Genomic DNA, 14,169 nt, shown 5'->3' on the forward strand with positions numbered 1-14,169 from the left:
TATAATTATTTCCAGCCTTATAATTAAACATATATCCCTTTCGAACAGAAGTCCACAAATGGCTGGCTACCCTGCAAGTGATCACTTCGTATTCACTCTCATTAATTTGTGGAAGATTTAACACCCATTTATAATAACATCATCTGATTAGCTGATGAAATCTGATACCTTTGATCCTCGTGTAACCTCTGTTACTTACTGCCTAAGGTAATTGTACATCAAAACTCCAGAAAGTCATTCTCTTTGCACACCAGATGCAGTCTCTTGTTTTCAGTTTATGTTATCATAATTACAGTCGCCCATAATGATCACTTTTCTTAATAACCAGGCTAATTTGCTATACTTTTCCTATTCATCATCCTCTGCATTACTAGGTCTATAGCAACACTCAACTAAATATTTCCTTCTGTTCACCTCTACCTCACACTATACTGCCTTAAAACCGCTGCAATTATTTTGAACCTTGCAACACCTTAGATGGGCACAACTCATTTGCTATCATCAAGAGCATGCCTCCCTTTCTTCTCTGTCTGTCTTCATGAAAATTATCATACCTGTCCATTTTCACAATTTTTTGGCGAATAAACTCAACGAATATAACAATTTTGTTCCCTTTATTTCGATTACTTTTGGCATTAGTAAACAAATATAAGAAATCATTTCTGGTTCAACAAGTCCTACGGATTAACTGTGATGATTCACTGTGATGTGACTCCTCAATACCATCTCCAGTCCTTTCCTCTGTGTTACCCCTGATTCTACAACTTTCTTCACTCCCAAACCCCATCCCTCTCATCCCAGGCATCTCGATCTTTTTTTGTCCGTGCAGAGATTAGCTGGTTATTATTACTTTTTATAAGACTTTGATAAGGCTCCATCCAGATTGCTGCGCACAGATCTGGTCGCGTGAGTTTCTTGGAGGTGGAGCGGATTCATAGGCATATGATGCTTCATATGAGAAGAAATTGAAGATTTGTGGCGTACATCGGCTGGTTGATTGGCGGATAAGGTGTCATATGAAAACGCCATATAAGTTGTTTAGGACACATTAATCGGATTGATATGAAAGAAATCTTTCAGTACATGAATAATCTGAGGAAAAGTAGAGGTCATCCGTGGAAATTGAAGAGTGATAATGTGGTTAGCAAGGGCGTCAGAACTAAATTTTTTGCTTAGATAGTGGTGAATGAATGGAATGGATTGTCAAAGTCAATTGTCGGTGAATAATTTCAAGGCAAAATATGACAGGTGTTGTACAGATGGATTAGATGAATATGGTCAATATTTATGTAATGGGCCTCCTGATTAGTATACGGACTCCGTGGAGATTTTCATATGTGTTAGTAATAGTAATGTCTGTCCATTTGTGAAAAGGTGTTATTTATTTTTAATGCAGACTGCTGATTCAAGTACATATCTTCATCATCAAATATTTTGAGTCCATACTAATGTTTTCTAAGATATTTACAAGTTTATCGTGGGTGACAGTGCCAAATGATGCTCAGCGTCGGTGTCAGTTAAGGAGCCTCTTTTAAATTATATATATTTTAAGACTCGTATAATATTTCTCACCAGAAGTTCCCCCCAAAAAATTATCTATATAATCTGTTAAGAAATAACACAGGGCGACTTCATATCATATATATGCGGAAACACATGACAGCCAGGTAGACAATAAAAGTGTCATGGGATCACACGTTAGACCTTAGTTGTTGGCTATTAATAATTATAATGGGGTGTTGTTCTAGATGTGGATCAACAATTAGTAGCTTTTTCGAATATGACACACCGAAGATTGTACATATCAAAAGCAAAACTGTTGGTATTATAAGTCGGTTTATACAACTCTGTATCATTAGTTACATCATTGGGTAAGCTAGTTAATATATTTTGTAAGTCTTGTTTACGCAAAAACATGCATTATGGGGAAATGTTCATTGCTCGTATGACAAGTTTTGCTTTTTAGTAAAATTTGATTTGCAGAGTCCTGAATAGTACCTTCACTAATTGTGATATTATGAATTACATATAGCCTGTAGCATAATAATAATAAAATGCGTATGTGTGCGCGCATACATATATATTAACGGCATTTCCCCCGTTACATATTTATGCTAACGCTTTCTCAGAGCTTATGTAGCTGAAAAATAAATTTGGATAAGAAATGTGGAATCTACTTTTGAATTCAGCTTTTAGAAAGAAAATCCAACAGTGAAAATCCAGTCATTAGGCTGCAGTATCAACCTTCCTCTTAAAATTCCGTATACCTCCTTCCGTTTGTGAAAATAAAATATTTCGTTGTTGTTGCGTTTATTGTTTTGTGATTTAAATAGTAGAAATGGCTGTAAAGTTTAAAGGTCGGCTTCCAATTGGGATTCATTCTGGGGGAGGGGGAGAAGTTGTAGTAACTCCCCAAATGAGATTGTGATTTCATGGATCGTACTGATCATATATAGTGAAGTTAATGTTTTTATGTAAAACTCAGGTTAAAAATACCTGTTTAGAAATGAATTGATGATGAGTTATGTATTTAGTTCATACTAGCAAAGCTTTTGTTCTGTAAGATGTTACATTAATAATGTAACATCTAATATTTTGAGCACATTTGTAGCACAGTTGAAAGAATGATGGGACATGCCCCTTTGATTGGAAAAGATCTGAATTAATTTCCTGTCAAGATGAGATTTTTATGAAATGAGGTTGCAAAGTTTTTACCTGCCAGAAACCCTGGTTTCAGGAGAATTGAGATAATTCAACAAAGTTTAATGTTTGTGTTTTCAGGATGACCGAGTGGTCTAAGGCACCAGACTCAAGGATGTTTTCCTTTTGTGTAATAAGACTGAAAGTTGTGGTCCACAATTATGGATATGGGTTTGAATCCCACTCCTTACAGTATATTTTTGCTGGTCTGGTTGCGAGTGGTTAATGTACCCGCTTTCCAACCAGCAGGCTGCAGGTTCAAATCTTATTCTGGGCATGGATGGTTATGAATGTCTTTGGGTGGAGATGAATTACATTGCATAGTATGAGACCACCGCCCTGCTTACAGGAGGCAGAAGTGGCTTCAAAAAGTTTCATGTCGATCTATAAAGCATAGTTTCCAGACTATATAAAAATAAGTTAAAAAATACAAAAAAATATAAAATTGATAAAAAAATTCTTAGTTTATCAGTGGCACAAAATATATTATAGGTTTTCAAATAACTTATTGTGAATGGGAGCCACATTAAAAAAAAAACTCATTTTATTTAAATGAAGTTGATTTCTGACAGCAGCTGCAGATTCCAAAAGCAGTCTTTCTCTTCTAAATTTACTGTGACAGAGCATAGTGTTTTTTTTTTTTTTAAATTCATTCTGTGAGTTGTATCCAAAGCATGGTCACAAAGTCTGATTAACCAGAGTCATGACAAGAGATTTATTTTTTGTGTTCTTCCATGTGGATATCGGGTGATTTTCCTGTCTGTCAGTCAGTCTCAGGCCAAATTGCTTGAATAGGGCATTTTATATACTCCAAACACTGAGAGAGGAGGAAGTTGATCTTGAGTAGAACAGATAAGGGTAGCAAGTTTTTGGTGGGCTTGAAAACCATGCAAAGATTGTATTTCTTTAAGATTCTGGCTATTTTGTCTCAAGGGATGATGAGAGCATTACTAAAATCTTTCTGAAGAGAAGTTCAAGGATTGGGGGAAAGATTGATTATTCATGTTGAATCATGCTGCTCACCCTGCTATCTATGTTGGTGACTTCAATTCCCATCACACCATGTGAAACTATTCCTCTAACAACTGGGATGGTAATAATCTAGCTAATAACTGTATGGATACGTATAACTTGTATTTGAATTATGATGCCAAGCAGGATGGCACTCTTTACTCAGCCAGATGGAACAGAACCTACACCCCAGATTTGTGCATAGTCACTAAAGACTCCGAAGACCACCCTCTTTCATCAACCAGAGCCATCCTTAACAGATTCCCTAATATTTAACATCGGCCTACATTAATAGAGAGAGGAACATCAATCCCAGTCATCAGTGGAACATCGATCATTAGATGGAATCTCCGCAGGTCCAACTGGACTGCATTTCAGAAACAAATCGAGCAAACCATTAGAGCAATTCCACCCACTCCTAATTGCTATCCTGGTTTTGTTAAACTACTCAAATCTGCAGCAAAAGCCTCTATCCCTTGAGGCTACAGAAAACAATATATCCCACGGAGTAGAGAAAGTGAGGAATTCCTAGCCAAATATGAGGAAACTGAAGATCCAGCTATTGTTAAGGAGCTGATATCAACCCTGGATAAAAACAGAAAAGAAAGATGGATCTCAACCATCAATGAACTCGATTTTGTCACATCTAGTTGGAGAAGCTGGTCACTTCTGAGAAAATTAGGTTAAGCAGAGCCAATGACACACACAAAACAACAGAGATAACTCCTGATCAAATGGCTAACCATTTATTGAAAACCTTCAAGATTCATCCCAACTCTACCAGGAAAATTGCTGTACAAGCTTCCATCAGACAAATCCTGAAGACAGAACCCGAGCTTCCAGAACTCGTACATCCAGTATCTTGGGAAGAGGTACAAATAGCCTTAAAACTTACCAAGAATGGCAAAGCTGCAGGAGTGGATGGTATACTCCCTGAGTTCCTAAAACATCTTGGTCAACATGGCCAAACATGGCTGGCTACCCTTTACTCAGAAATCATCATGACTGGTAAATAACCAAAGCTGTGGCAGGAAGCTAAAATAATTGCCATGCCCAAACCAGGGAAAGTTCCAAATGATGTGAAAAACCTACGACCTATCTCCTTGCTTTGCACCACCTTTAAGCTCTTTGAAAGAATTCTCCTTAAAAGAATTTCACCACTCATCGAAAGAGCACTCCCAACTGAACAAGCGGGCTTCAGGCCAGGAAGAAGTTGCTGTGACCAGGTCCTGGCCCTGACAACTCAAATTGAAGCAGGCTTCCAGAAGAAACTTAAAAATCTGGAGCCACTTTCATTGACCTAACATCTGCTTATGACACTGTCTAGATTGACTGGGGCCTCCTCCTAAAACTAGGAAATATTATAAAGTATAAAAAAACTTTACAACTTTTTGAATCTATTCTCTCCAACAGAAAGATCAGGGTCCATATTGGCGGAAAAAAGAGTAGGTCCAGATTCCTTCCCAATGGTCTTCCTCAGGGCTCTGTGTTATCCCCTATACTTTTTAACATCTACGTGTATGATCTACCTCATACCAGATCAAGCAAGCATATGTATGCCGATGACCTAGCGATCTTATATCAATCCACCTCCTTTACCAACCTAGAATCAACCTTGAATAGGCCTGAACACCCTGGAACAGTACTTCAAGCAGTGGTACTTGAAGCCAAATCCAATGAAAACAGTGTCCTCAGTATTTCACCTGCAGAGGCGAATTTCAACTCCATTTCAATGCAGAGGCGAATCGACAACTCGACCTTTCTTTCTGTGGAAAAATGGTAGAACACGAGCCTCACCCAAAATACTTTGGAGTGAGCCTGGATAGAAGCCTAACCTATAAAAGGTACATCATCAACCTCTCCAATAAAATTAAAACCAGAAATAATATCATTTCAAGGCTTGCTGGAACAACCTGGGGTTGTGGTGCAGAAGTCCTAAGGTCATCTGCACTAGCGCTCACATTCTCTGCAGCAGAATATTGTGCCCCTGTCTGGGAAAGAAGTACACACACTAACATTATAGACACCCAGCTAAATTCTACCATATGCACAATTAGTGGGACAGTGAGAAGCACCCCTCTCTCCTGACTGCATGTTCTATCTAACATTGCTCCACCAAACATACGGAGAAGACAAGATTCAGAGGTCCCTTCTGCTGCTGCTTCAGTACAGTTTGAAGACGGTCCATAAAGGGTTGTTGTAGCCGTTCAACCTCTTGTCTAATTAAAGTGCGTACTTCCTCCATATTAATGGAATCAGCGATTTCTGTGACTTTATTTTCTTCTTTTCCTCCCTTCTGTTGGTCTTTACTTTTTTCTTTAGGATTGCCTAGAATTTTCTCTTTTTTAACCTCAGTTTTTGGATCTGACACTTCAGTAATGTTGTCTATCTGGCTGGCACTGGATTCCGGATGAAGATCGCTTAGCCTTTCTTCTTTTTCTTTAATTGCCTGATAGCATTCTTCCAAGGTGTTTATCCTCCTTTTGTATGCCATCTCTTTATATAATATTCTTCTCTAATTCCTAACCTGAACTGGTTGAAGACTGCCCAATGCTCAAGCTATTAGCTAAGGTGAGCAATCTTAGCTAATAGCTTGGTGTAATAATCAGTGATAGATTCTTTTTTCTCTTGTCTACATTTTTGCAGCCTCCACAGGTTCGGACCCACGCTTCTAACTTTGGAAAACTGAGATATCAGGGTATCCTCGAATTTATTGTATTCCAAAGTGTCTCTCAGTATGGGAGAGGAATACAAAAAATTCTTGGCCCTGCCAATCAGTTGATTCCTTAAAATTATTAGAAGCTGTGCGACCAGTTTCCGACATTTCTTAGTTCCTCTACAAACTTGAAGAAGGACAGCACATGATCGTGGTCCTCTCTAAATTGAGGGATGATTAGGTGAGGATTCACTGTTCTAAAAAATTCTACATCCCCATTATGTTAGTGCTAGTGGCTCTCGAGTTATCGCTGTTCACATTCATGGTTTTTAAAAAATTTTCTTACACTATATGTATATATACACTTTCTATTTATTTGCCTGTTCTTTATTTAAAAAACTGTTCCAATCCACTGACACTTATTTTAATTACTGTAGATTTTATCCTGTTGACGGCTGTGCCATTGTAATAATTGCACTATTACTTGTTATTTATAATGCCTTTTATAGAGCATGTTTGGTTACTGTGCCTTTGAAATACCATTATTCTAATTAGCAGTGCACACTTTTCCTCTCGTAACCTTTTTTACTTACTCTACTGCATATTATGTTTATCCACCTTCCGTATTTACTAGTAGTATGCCTATGAACACTGGAAAATTTATTTGTTAAACTGTGCCACCAGTATATCAATATTCGGCATAAGACTCAATAAAACGTCCAGTAGATCTCTCTCTCTTACCAGCGTAAATTCCTTCAACATAGTTTGCATAAAGTCATGGTTCTTAAGTAATTAAACTGCGTTTTTAATGCCTTAATTGTTTCCTGCTCACAAAGTCCGATTATTTTTAGAAACAGTGCATTGTAAAATAAACAATCAGGCAGCACTCTTTTAACAAATAATTAAAACACATTTTATTTACATTAATGTAAAATATACATGAATCAAACGACAGGGAGATTGCTTTCTCTACCCATCTATAAAATTTTTAGCATTAAATTAGAACCCTTTTACTTCAACACTAAATAATCTCTTTAACTCAAAAACTTATGTACTCTCTGCTTACAAATTCACTTATTAAACTTCTAGTTTACTTGCAAAGAGGTTAGCTAACTCTCTGTTAAGTTATTTTTACAAATTTCATATCAACTTCTAACATGCCAATTGACTCTCTTATGTACACTTCTTATTACTGTTAAACTAATTCTTAACAGTTCATCTGTAACATATCTCCTAGATCATAAGAGAAAATGTACAAAAGGATGGAACTTACAGAGGCTATGTATTGCACATTCAGTCCAGAGTCTTGCACTAAAGTCTTTTTGGCATTTCTTTCATCTCAGATTTTAAGCTTCCTTCAGGAGTGTCTGGCATCAGCAGTATCTCATTGGGAATTAACGGGCTGTGGACTGCTACCTGCAGTAATCGTATAGCTCTGGCAAAAGGTTGATCTCCCACGGTAAAAAGGAAAAAGTTCTGAGTGAAACTTCTTCAGGTGTTTACATTGGCTTTTCTCCTCTGGCTTGGTCTCGCTGCAATGCCTGGATGACTGGCTCCTCAATCTGCCAATTCCGATAGCTATAACTGCCGCCTCCAATGACTGTAACTGCTGCCATCTGACTCTTCTGCCAACCAGGTTCCTTCTCTCTGCCGACAACCGGAAGCCTCCCCTATGCTCGTCTCAGTCCATTTTTATTACACCTTCTCTGAGACTTTGCACGAAGGGTTGTAACCCCCCAAAGAATTCTGCATGACTTTCATCTTCTTTTAAGTTCGACCCACTCTTTGTTCTCCTCCGTGCACTCTTTTGATTGTATGTATGTTGCCAGGCAGCAGAAACTTGTTTGAACCTTTCAGATCTCTCAGGCACTAACTTTGGAGGTGTTTATGTGCAGAGCTTGTAAGCAACTTTCTCATACACTAAAATCGTAAACAACTTTCTTATGCCCTCATATAGAGCTATTATACAAAGTTCTGGTCTCAAAACATTGCCTTTGTTTTTGACATTCTAAAATATTCTTGTTAAAGGAGTAAATACAGTTAATTCCCATAGGGTTATTTACAATAATATCTAACATAAAATATACAGAGGCAAACAAGGTTATTTTTGTATGGGACTTGACCTCTGTAAAAATCGATGTAAAGCGCTTTGATATTTCGAAGCTACATAGAGTTTTTACTGTAACGTTATTCTTCCAATTGCGCTATGTAGGCATGTAAAAAAAACTTCATAACTGATGTGTTCACCCCAGGTTAAATTCGAACCACCAACCTTTCAGTTAACAGCCAAATGTGCTAACCAGTTGTGCCACGGACACTTGCGAAATGAAGATCAAAACAGGTCTGGTAGTGACCCTTTCCATAATGCATAACATACACGTCTGTAAGGAATAGGCCGGAATTGTGGATATGGGAAAATGGATGTCAGTTCAGTGTCAGTAAATGTAAAGTCATACACTTCAGTATGATTAGATATCCAATGTCGTATTATATTTCGAAGCTACATAGTTTTTACTGTAACGTTATTCTTCCAATTGCGCTATGTAGGCACGTAAAAAAACTTCATAACTGATGTGTTCACCCCAGGGTAAATTCGAACCACCAACCTTTCAGTTAACAGCCAAATGCGCTAACCAGTTGTTCCATGGAGGCTTGCGAAGTGAGATTATGGTTGAAGAAACTGATGAGGCCAGGGATCTTGGAGTGTTAGGAGATAGGAAGTTGAAGTTCAGGGGCCATGTAGCAAAGATTGCAAATTCAACTCAAAAGATAATTGCAATGCTGAAATAAACATTCACATGTAAAGATAAGGATGTCGTTTTGCCTCTTTACAAGGCCTTGATAAGACCTTGCTTGGACTACTGTGTGCAGGTCTGGTCTCCTTGTTTCCGTTGTGTTTCTGATATATTGGAGAGAGAGTGCAAAGGAGAGTGTTAATGATGATATCAGGATTGTGGAGTACTGATTATGAAGACAGATTGAGAATTTGTAGACTGCAGACACTAGCAAACAGGAGAAAGAGGGGTGATATGATTGAGACTTATAAACTGCTGAAAGGGTCATACAGGATTTCAATTGATGGGATTTTTCAATTTATGAAGGGTGGGAAAAGGACGAGAGGTCATCCTTGGACGCTGAGAATGAATGCCACTAAAAAGGAGGTGAGGGCTAGATTTTTCTCTCATAGGTGCATGTTTGGAATGGATTGCCATTGGATGTTGTGAGTACAAGCAGTGTAAACAAATTCAAGAATAAGAATGATAGCTGGTGCATGTAGTATGTGGCCTCCCTCGATGAGTCCCTGACTCCCTTGAGGTCTTTCTTAATAATACTACAGCAAGTGATCTGAGGTCATTAGCCTCTATATACAAGTAGCCCAGTCGTGATAAGCATATAAACTTTTCTTGCTTACCCTTGATAAAGGATTAAACCAAGAATAATCTCTTGGCATCTTTAATCCATGTGATATTGTTTCAAATGCATTGGCAAATTTGAGCAGTAACATGGTAGCCATTACCTTTTATTCAGTTTGGTTGTCACTTTATTATAAAATGTGAATAAGTTACTAAGACAGGATTAAAACCTACCTTTTACAAAGCCATGCTGCCCTCTATACATCCGTATCCATCCACTGCTGTATTTTACCTTTCACCAACTTTTCTAGTCGTGCAGTTAGCCGAGTGGTTACGTGTTCCGCAACCATGTGCCTGGGAAAGGAGTGTCCTGCATTCGATTCTCGTTGCAGACGTGAGGAGCTAAGGATCTTTCTCAGACATAGCCAAGTTAGCTGGTCTTAGGTATGGACTGCAGGGTTTTTCTCCTCAGTTTATCTGGGATTTTTCCTCCCACAAAACTGGCAAACCGGTCTTAAGAACACAATATTTCACAGACAATTACACACGGTTGAGCATGGGGAGGGGGTAATGACCCTCACACTGGTATACTGAGTTATGAAACCCAAAAATGGGAGTTCAAGGCCTTACATGCAGCTGTAGTGCCAAAGAAGAAGAACTTTTCTAGTACTTTAATAACCACTCCTGATATAAATATATTAATTGGTTTGTAGTTTGCTACCTCTCTCCTGGAGCCACCTTTATGCAATGGTACTCCACAAGTGAGATTTAGATTGAATTAATAGGACTTATTGCCATATGCCTCTGAATGGTGAGAGAAATGAACCTTATTGCCCACTACTTTACAGTAGCTTATATTATATTTATAATGGAATAAATGGTGCAACTGCTGTACTTACAAAAGTCCAGTGTTACAGCTACAAATTTTTAAATGTCACTTAAGCTGTAGCTGTTTTTATCACAAGTAGTGTAGTTAAAAAAAAATAGCCATGCTCAATTGTGACCTAACACCAGTCAGTGATTTGAGCAGTTTTGAGGTTTTTTATTTTTGTTAAAAATATAATGATAAATAAACCTCTTTTAGGTTTATCATTATCGTTAAACAACTTTTCCAGCAAGTATCAAGTATGGATCACGTAAGATGTATGAACTTCAATGCACTTTGCTCCTTGCCTTCAAGAAAAGACAAAAGAAACTACATCAGATATTATTCTGTTTCTGGGAGTGGTGATCCACTATGTAGTTACATGGTGATCAGCATTCATTATTAAAAAAAAAAAAAAAAAAACTATGGGAACAACTACTGTGTTATAGTAAAACTTCAGTTTAATATAAACTGAAATAATTACTCAACATTTCGACCTTCATATCAAGGTCATCATCTGGAGTTTACACATATATACAAGCTACGTTACATGGTATGCTAAAATCACAGTAATTGGTCAACTGTTAAAACTACCGGCCTGACCTCTGGTGAAAAAAAAACAACCTTACTACATCAAAGCTAGAGTCCTGTTATTATTATCTACTTGATTACTAATCATTAAGAGATATGTTAAGCTAGAGAGCAACATGATCTCACATAATTATTTACATAAATTGGAAACAAACAGTATATTTGGTGACCAGTAAGAGCTGAAATTATTGGTTACAGTTCTAAAGTAAGGGTTTGCTGGAAAGCTTGAACTTAAATGTGCTGAATGTATGCCATCCAAATTCTTGGGATTTTTATTCCACCATATTGCCAAATGCCAAACTAGTAGTTAAATTGGAACAGATAGAATTGGATAATAGATTAGTATGCTGAGTTGGAGATTGGCTGTTTGATAGATATCAGCAGGTTGTGTATGGAGAGTGATATCCCAGAAAAGGAAAGTTATCAGTGGCATGCCCCAGGGGTCTGTTTTGGGGCCATTGTTGTTTAATTTGTATGTAAATGAATGACATCGGAAAGGGCTTAAATGGTGATGATATACAGTTGTTTGTTTCAGATGATACAAAGTTGGGGGGGGGGGAGTTATGAGAAGTGGAGCAGGTGATGTAGCTTTGCAAGATGACCTAAATAGACTGTCTGAATGGGTGAGTGTGTGGGGATGTCAGTTTAATGTTACAAAGTGTAAGGTTTTAATTTGGGAAGCAAAGATGAGATGCACAGTATAGGATTGGTGGGGATATTTTGGAAGATATGAAGGATTTGGGGATTGTGGTAAATAGGAACTTGAAATTTGGGGAGAACACTGACATGTAGAAGTAAGGATGTTTTGATTTCATTGTACAAGACTTTGATTATCATCCTTTTGAAAACCTGGCAACAAAATCTGTGCACAGTAATCCATATGTAGCCTGATCAATGTTTGAGAGGATACAGAGATGATTGACTGAAGTTCTCGAATGTGAAATATGAGGACAGATTGAGAGAATGCAAATTACAGAGCCTGTAATTTGCATTCTCTCAATCTGGTGAATAGAAGGAAGAGGAGAGATTATGATATGAGACATTGAGTTGGTAAGGGGTAATTACCAGATTAGCATCAATGAGATTTTTTGTAGAATATCAGGAGACAGAAGGAGAACGAGAGGCCATCTCTGGAAGCTGTATAAGGTGCGTGTGAGCAAGGGGGTGAGAGGAGTAGATTTTTTGCATGGAGAGTGGGGCAATTGGAATGCATTGCCTGAGATGTGGTGAGTGCAGAGACAATGAATGCATTTAAGTCAAAGTATGATGAGCTCTGCGTATGAGAGTGGGACCTTCCACTGTGAAACTCTCGACTCTTTTGTAGGTCTGTTGATGATGATAATAATTGTTAAGATTAGGATGGTTGGTCAAATTTTCACAGACTTCTTTAAATTTGTATTCATACCAGGTTTTCATATGGTGTAAGGAACAGGTAATTTTCCAATCAATTTAGTGTATGGTGTTAAGAGCGTGATCTGAGAGGCCTGCTTTACCAAAATTATTAAATTTAATTTGTCATTTGTGTTCTTTTTTACAGATAGGAATTGGCATCCAGTTTCACTAATATAAGGTAAGTTACAGGTGCAATGGATACAGTACATCCCAGGGGGAGGGGGGGGGCAAAGGAGGATCCTTGGAGTATGTCAATATGTTTCTTTAATTTTATAGCTGGATTAAAAGTAGCATTAAGATTGTAATGGTGTAAAATTCTATTTATTTTATCTTTTTTTATTTATTTTTTAACAGTTGAAGGTTACCATCCTTGGTGAAGATGGTGAGGGGAGGCAATTTTAGAGAACAGGGGTTCTCTAAAGGAAGGAAAGAGAAGGCAGAGAAGTTGGTTTATCAAGTTTAGCAGGTGTAAATGGATATTGACCAGCAACTGCTCTTTTTCTTACTGTTTTGGAGGAATGATAGTGGCCATTTTAGCAGAGCATGTTCATAATCTCCATAGCCAGCATTTCAAAGTCCCGATATTGTCTTAGTCACTCATCTCTGGACCCTCTCCAATGTCTCCACATCACACTGAAAACCAGGTGACCAGATCTGAGCACAATAGTCCAAGTGTGGTCTGACCAATGCCTTATACAGTGGCAAAACCTTACATGTTAGAAAAGAAACCACTTCCTTACATGTTAGAATGAAGATTTGAATAGACTTTTTACTTGGACAAAAGAGTGGGATTATAGTTTTAACATCAATAATTGCAAGGTGTTGCATTTTGGAGTGCAGAAATATAAGGCTGTGTACTATATTAATGGTGCCATACTGTAGGAAGTGGATGAGATTAGAGATTTGGGAGTGATGGTTGACAATAGACTGAAGTTTAGAGGGCATATTGCTAGTGTTGCAAAGGCTGCACGTCGTAGTGCTGCTATGATAAGGAGTACTCTAACATATAAGGATAAAGAAGTGGTTGTGCCACTGTATAAGGCACTGGTCAGACCACACTTGGACTGTTGTGCTCAGGTCTAGTCACCTGGTTTTCAATGTGATGTGGAGACATTGGAGATAGTCCAGAGACAAGTGACTAAGACAATATCAGGACTTTGGAATGCTGACTATGGAGAAAGAGAGGTCGAAGAAATGTGGATTGCAGAGTTTGGTGGATAGGAGGAAGAGAGGTGATATGATAGAGACATTTAAGTTAGCGAGAGGATTTTATGAGATTAATTTAGAGGGGATTATAAAACCAGTGGATGGTGGGAGGGAAAGAACCAGAGGTCATTCCTGGAAGTTGTGTAAAAGTGTGATGAGGAGGGGTGTGAGGAGCAGATTTTTTTACATGGAGAATTGTCAGTGAATGGAATGCATTACCAGAATGTGTTGTTAATTCATGGAGTGTTGATTTTAAGATTCTATATGATGAATATGTTGTCAGTTGAATGAACCTCCCACGATGAGTCTGCTGACTCCATGGAGGATGTAATAATAATAATAAATGCCTATGTAGAATAGGCATAAGGTGGAAACAGACTCTCAGAGAGAGAGAG

General features: G+C 37.9%; 1 protein-coding gene across 2 annotated transcripts in view; it reads left to right on the forward strand.

The window, feature by feature from the left end:
• Positions 1-1,662: 1,662 nt before the first annotated feature.
• The window catches only part of LOC150092924 (P2X purinoceptor 4-like), a 199,423-nt gene continuing 186,916 nt past the window's right edge, over positions 1,663-14,169 (forward strand). For both annotated transcript variants that reach the window (XM_090413399.1, XM_090413400.1), the window contains exon 1: positions 1,663-1,871. In XM_090413399.1, coding sequence (XP_090269525.1) covers positions 1,732-1,871 — 140 coding nt within the window. In that variant the 5' untranslated portion in view covers positions 1,663-1,731. The remainder of the gene's footprint in view (positions 1,872-14,169) is intronic.

The sequence above is a fragment of the Typopeltis vanoorti genome, chromosome 24 (genome assembly GCF_054136105.1).
Source record: "Typopeltis vanoorti isolate ZY-2024b chromosome 24, IOZ_Tvanoo_1.0, whole genome shotgun sequence".
Classification (NCBI taxonomy): Eukaryota; Metazoa; Arthropoda; class Arachnida; order Uropygi; family Thelyphonidae; genus Typopeltis; species Typopeltis vanoorti.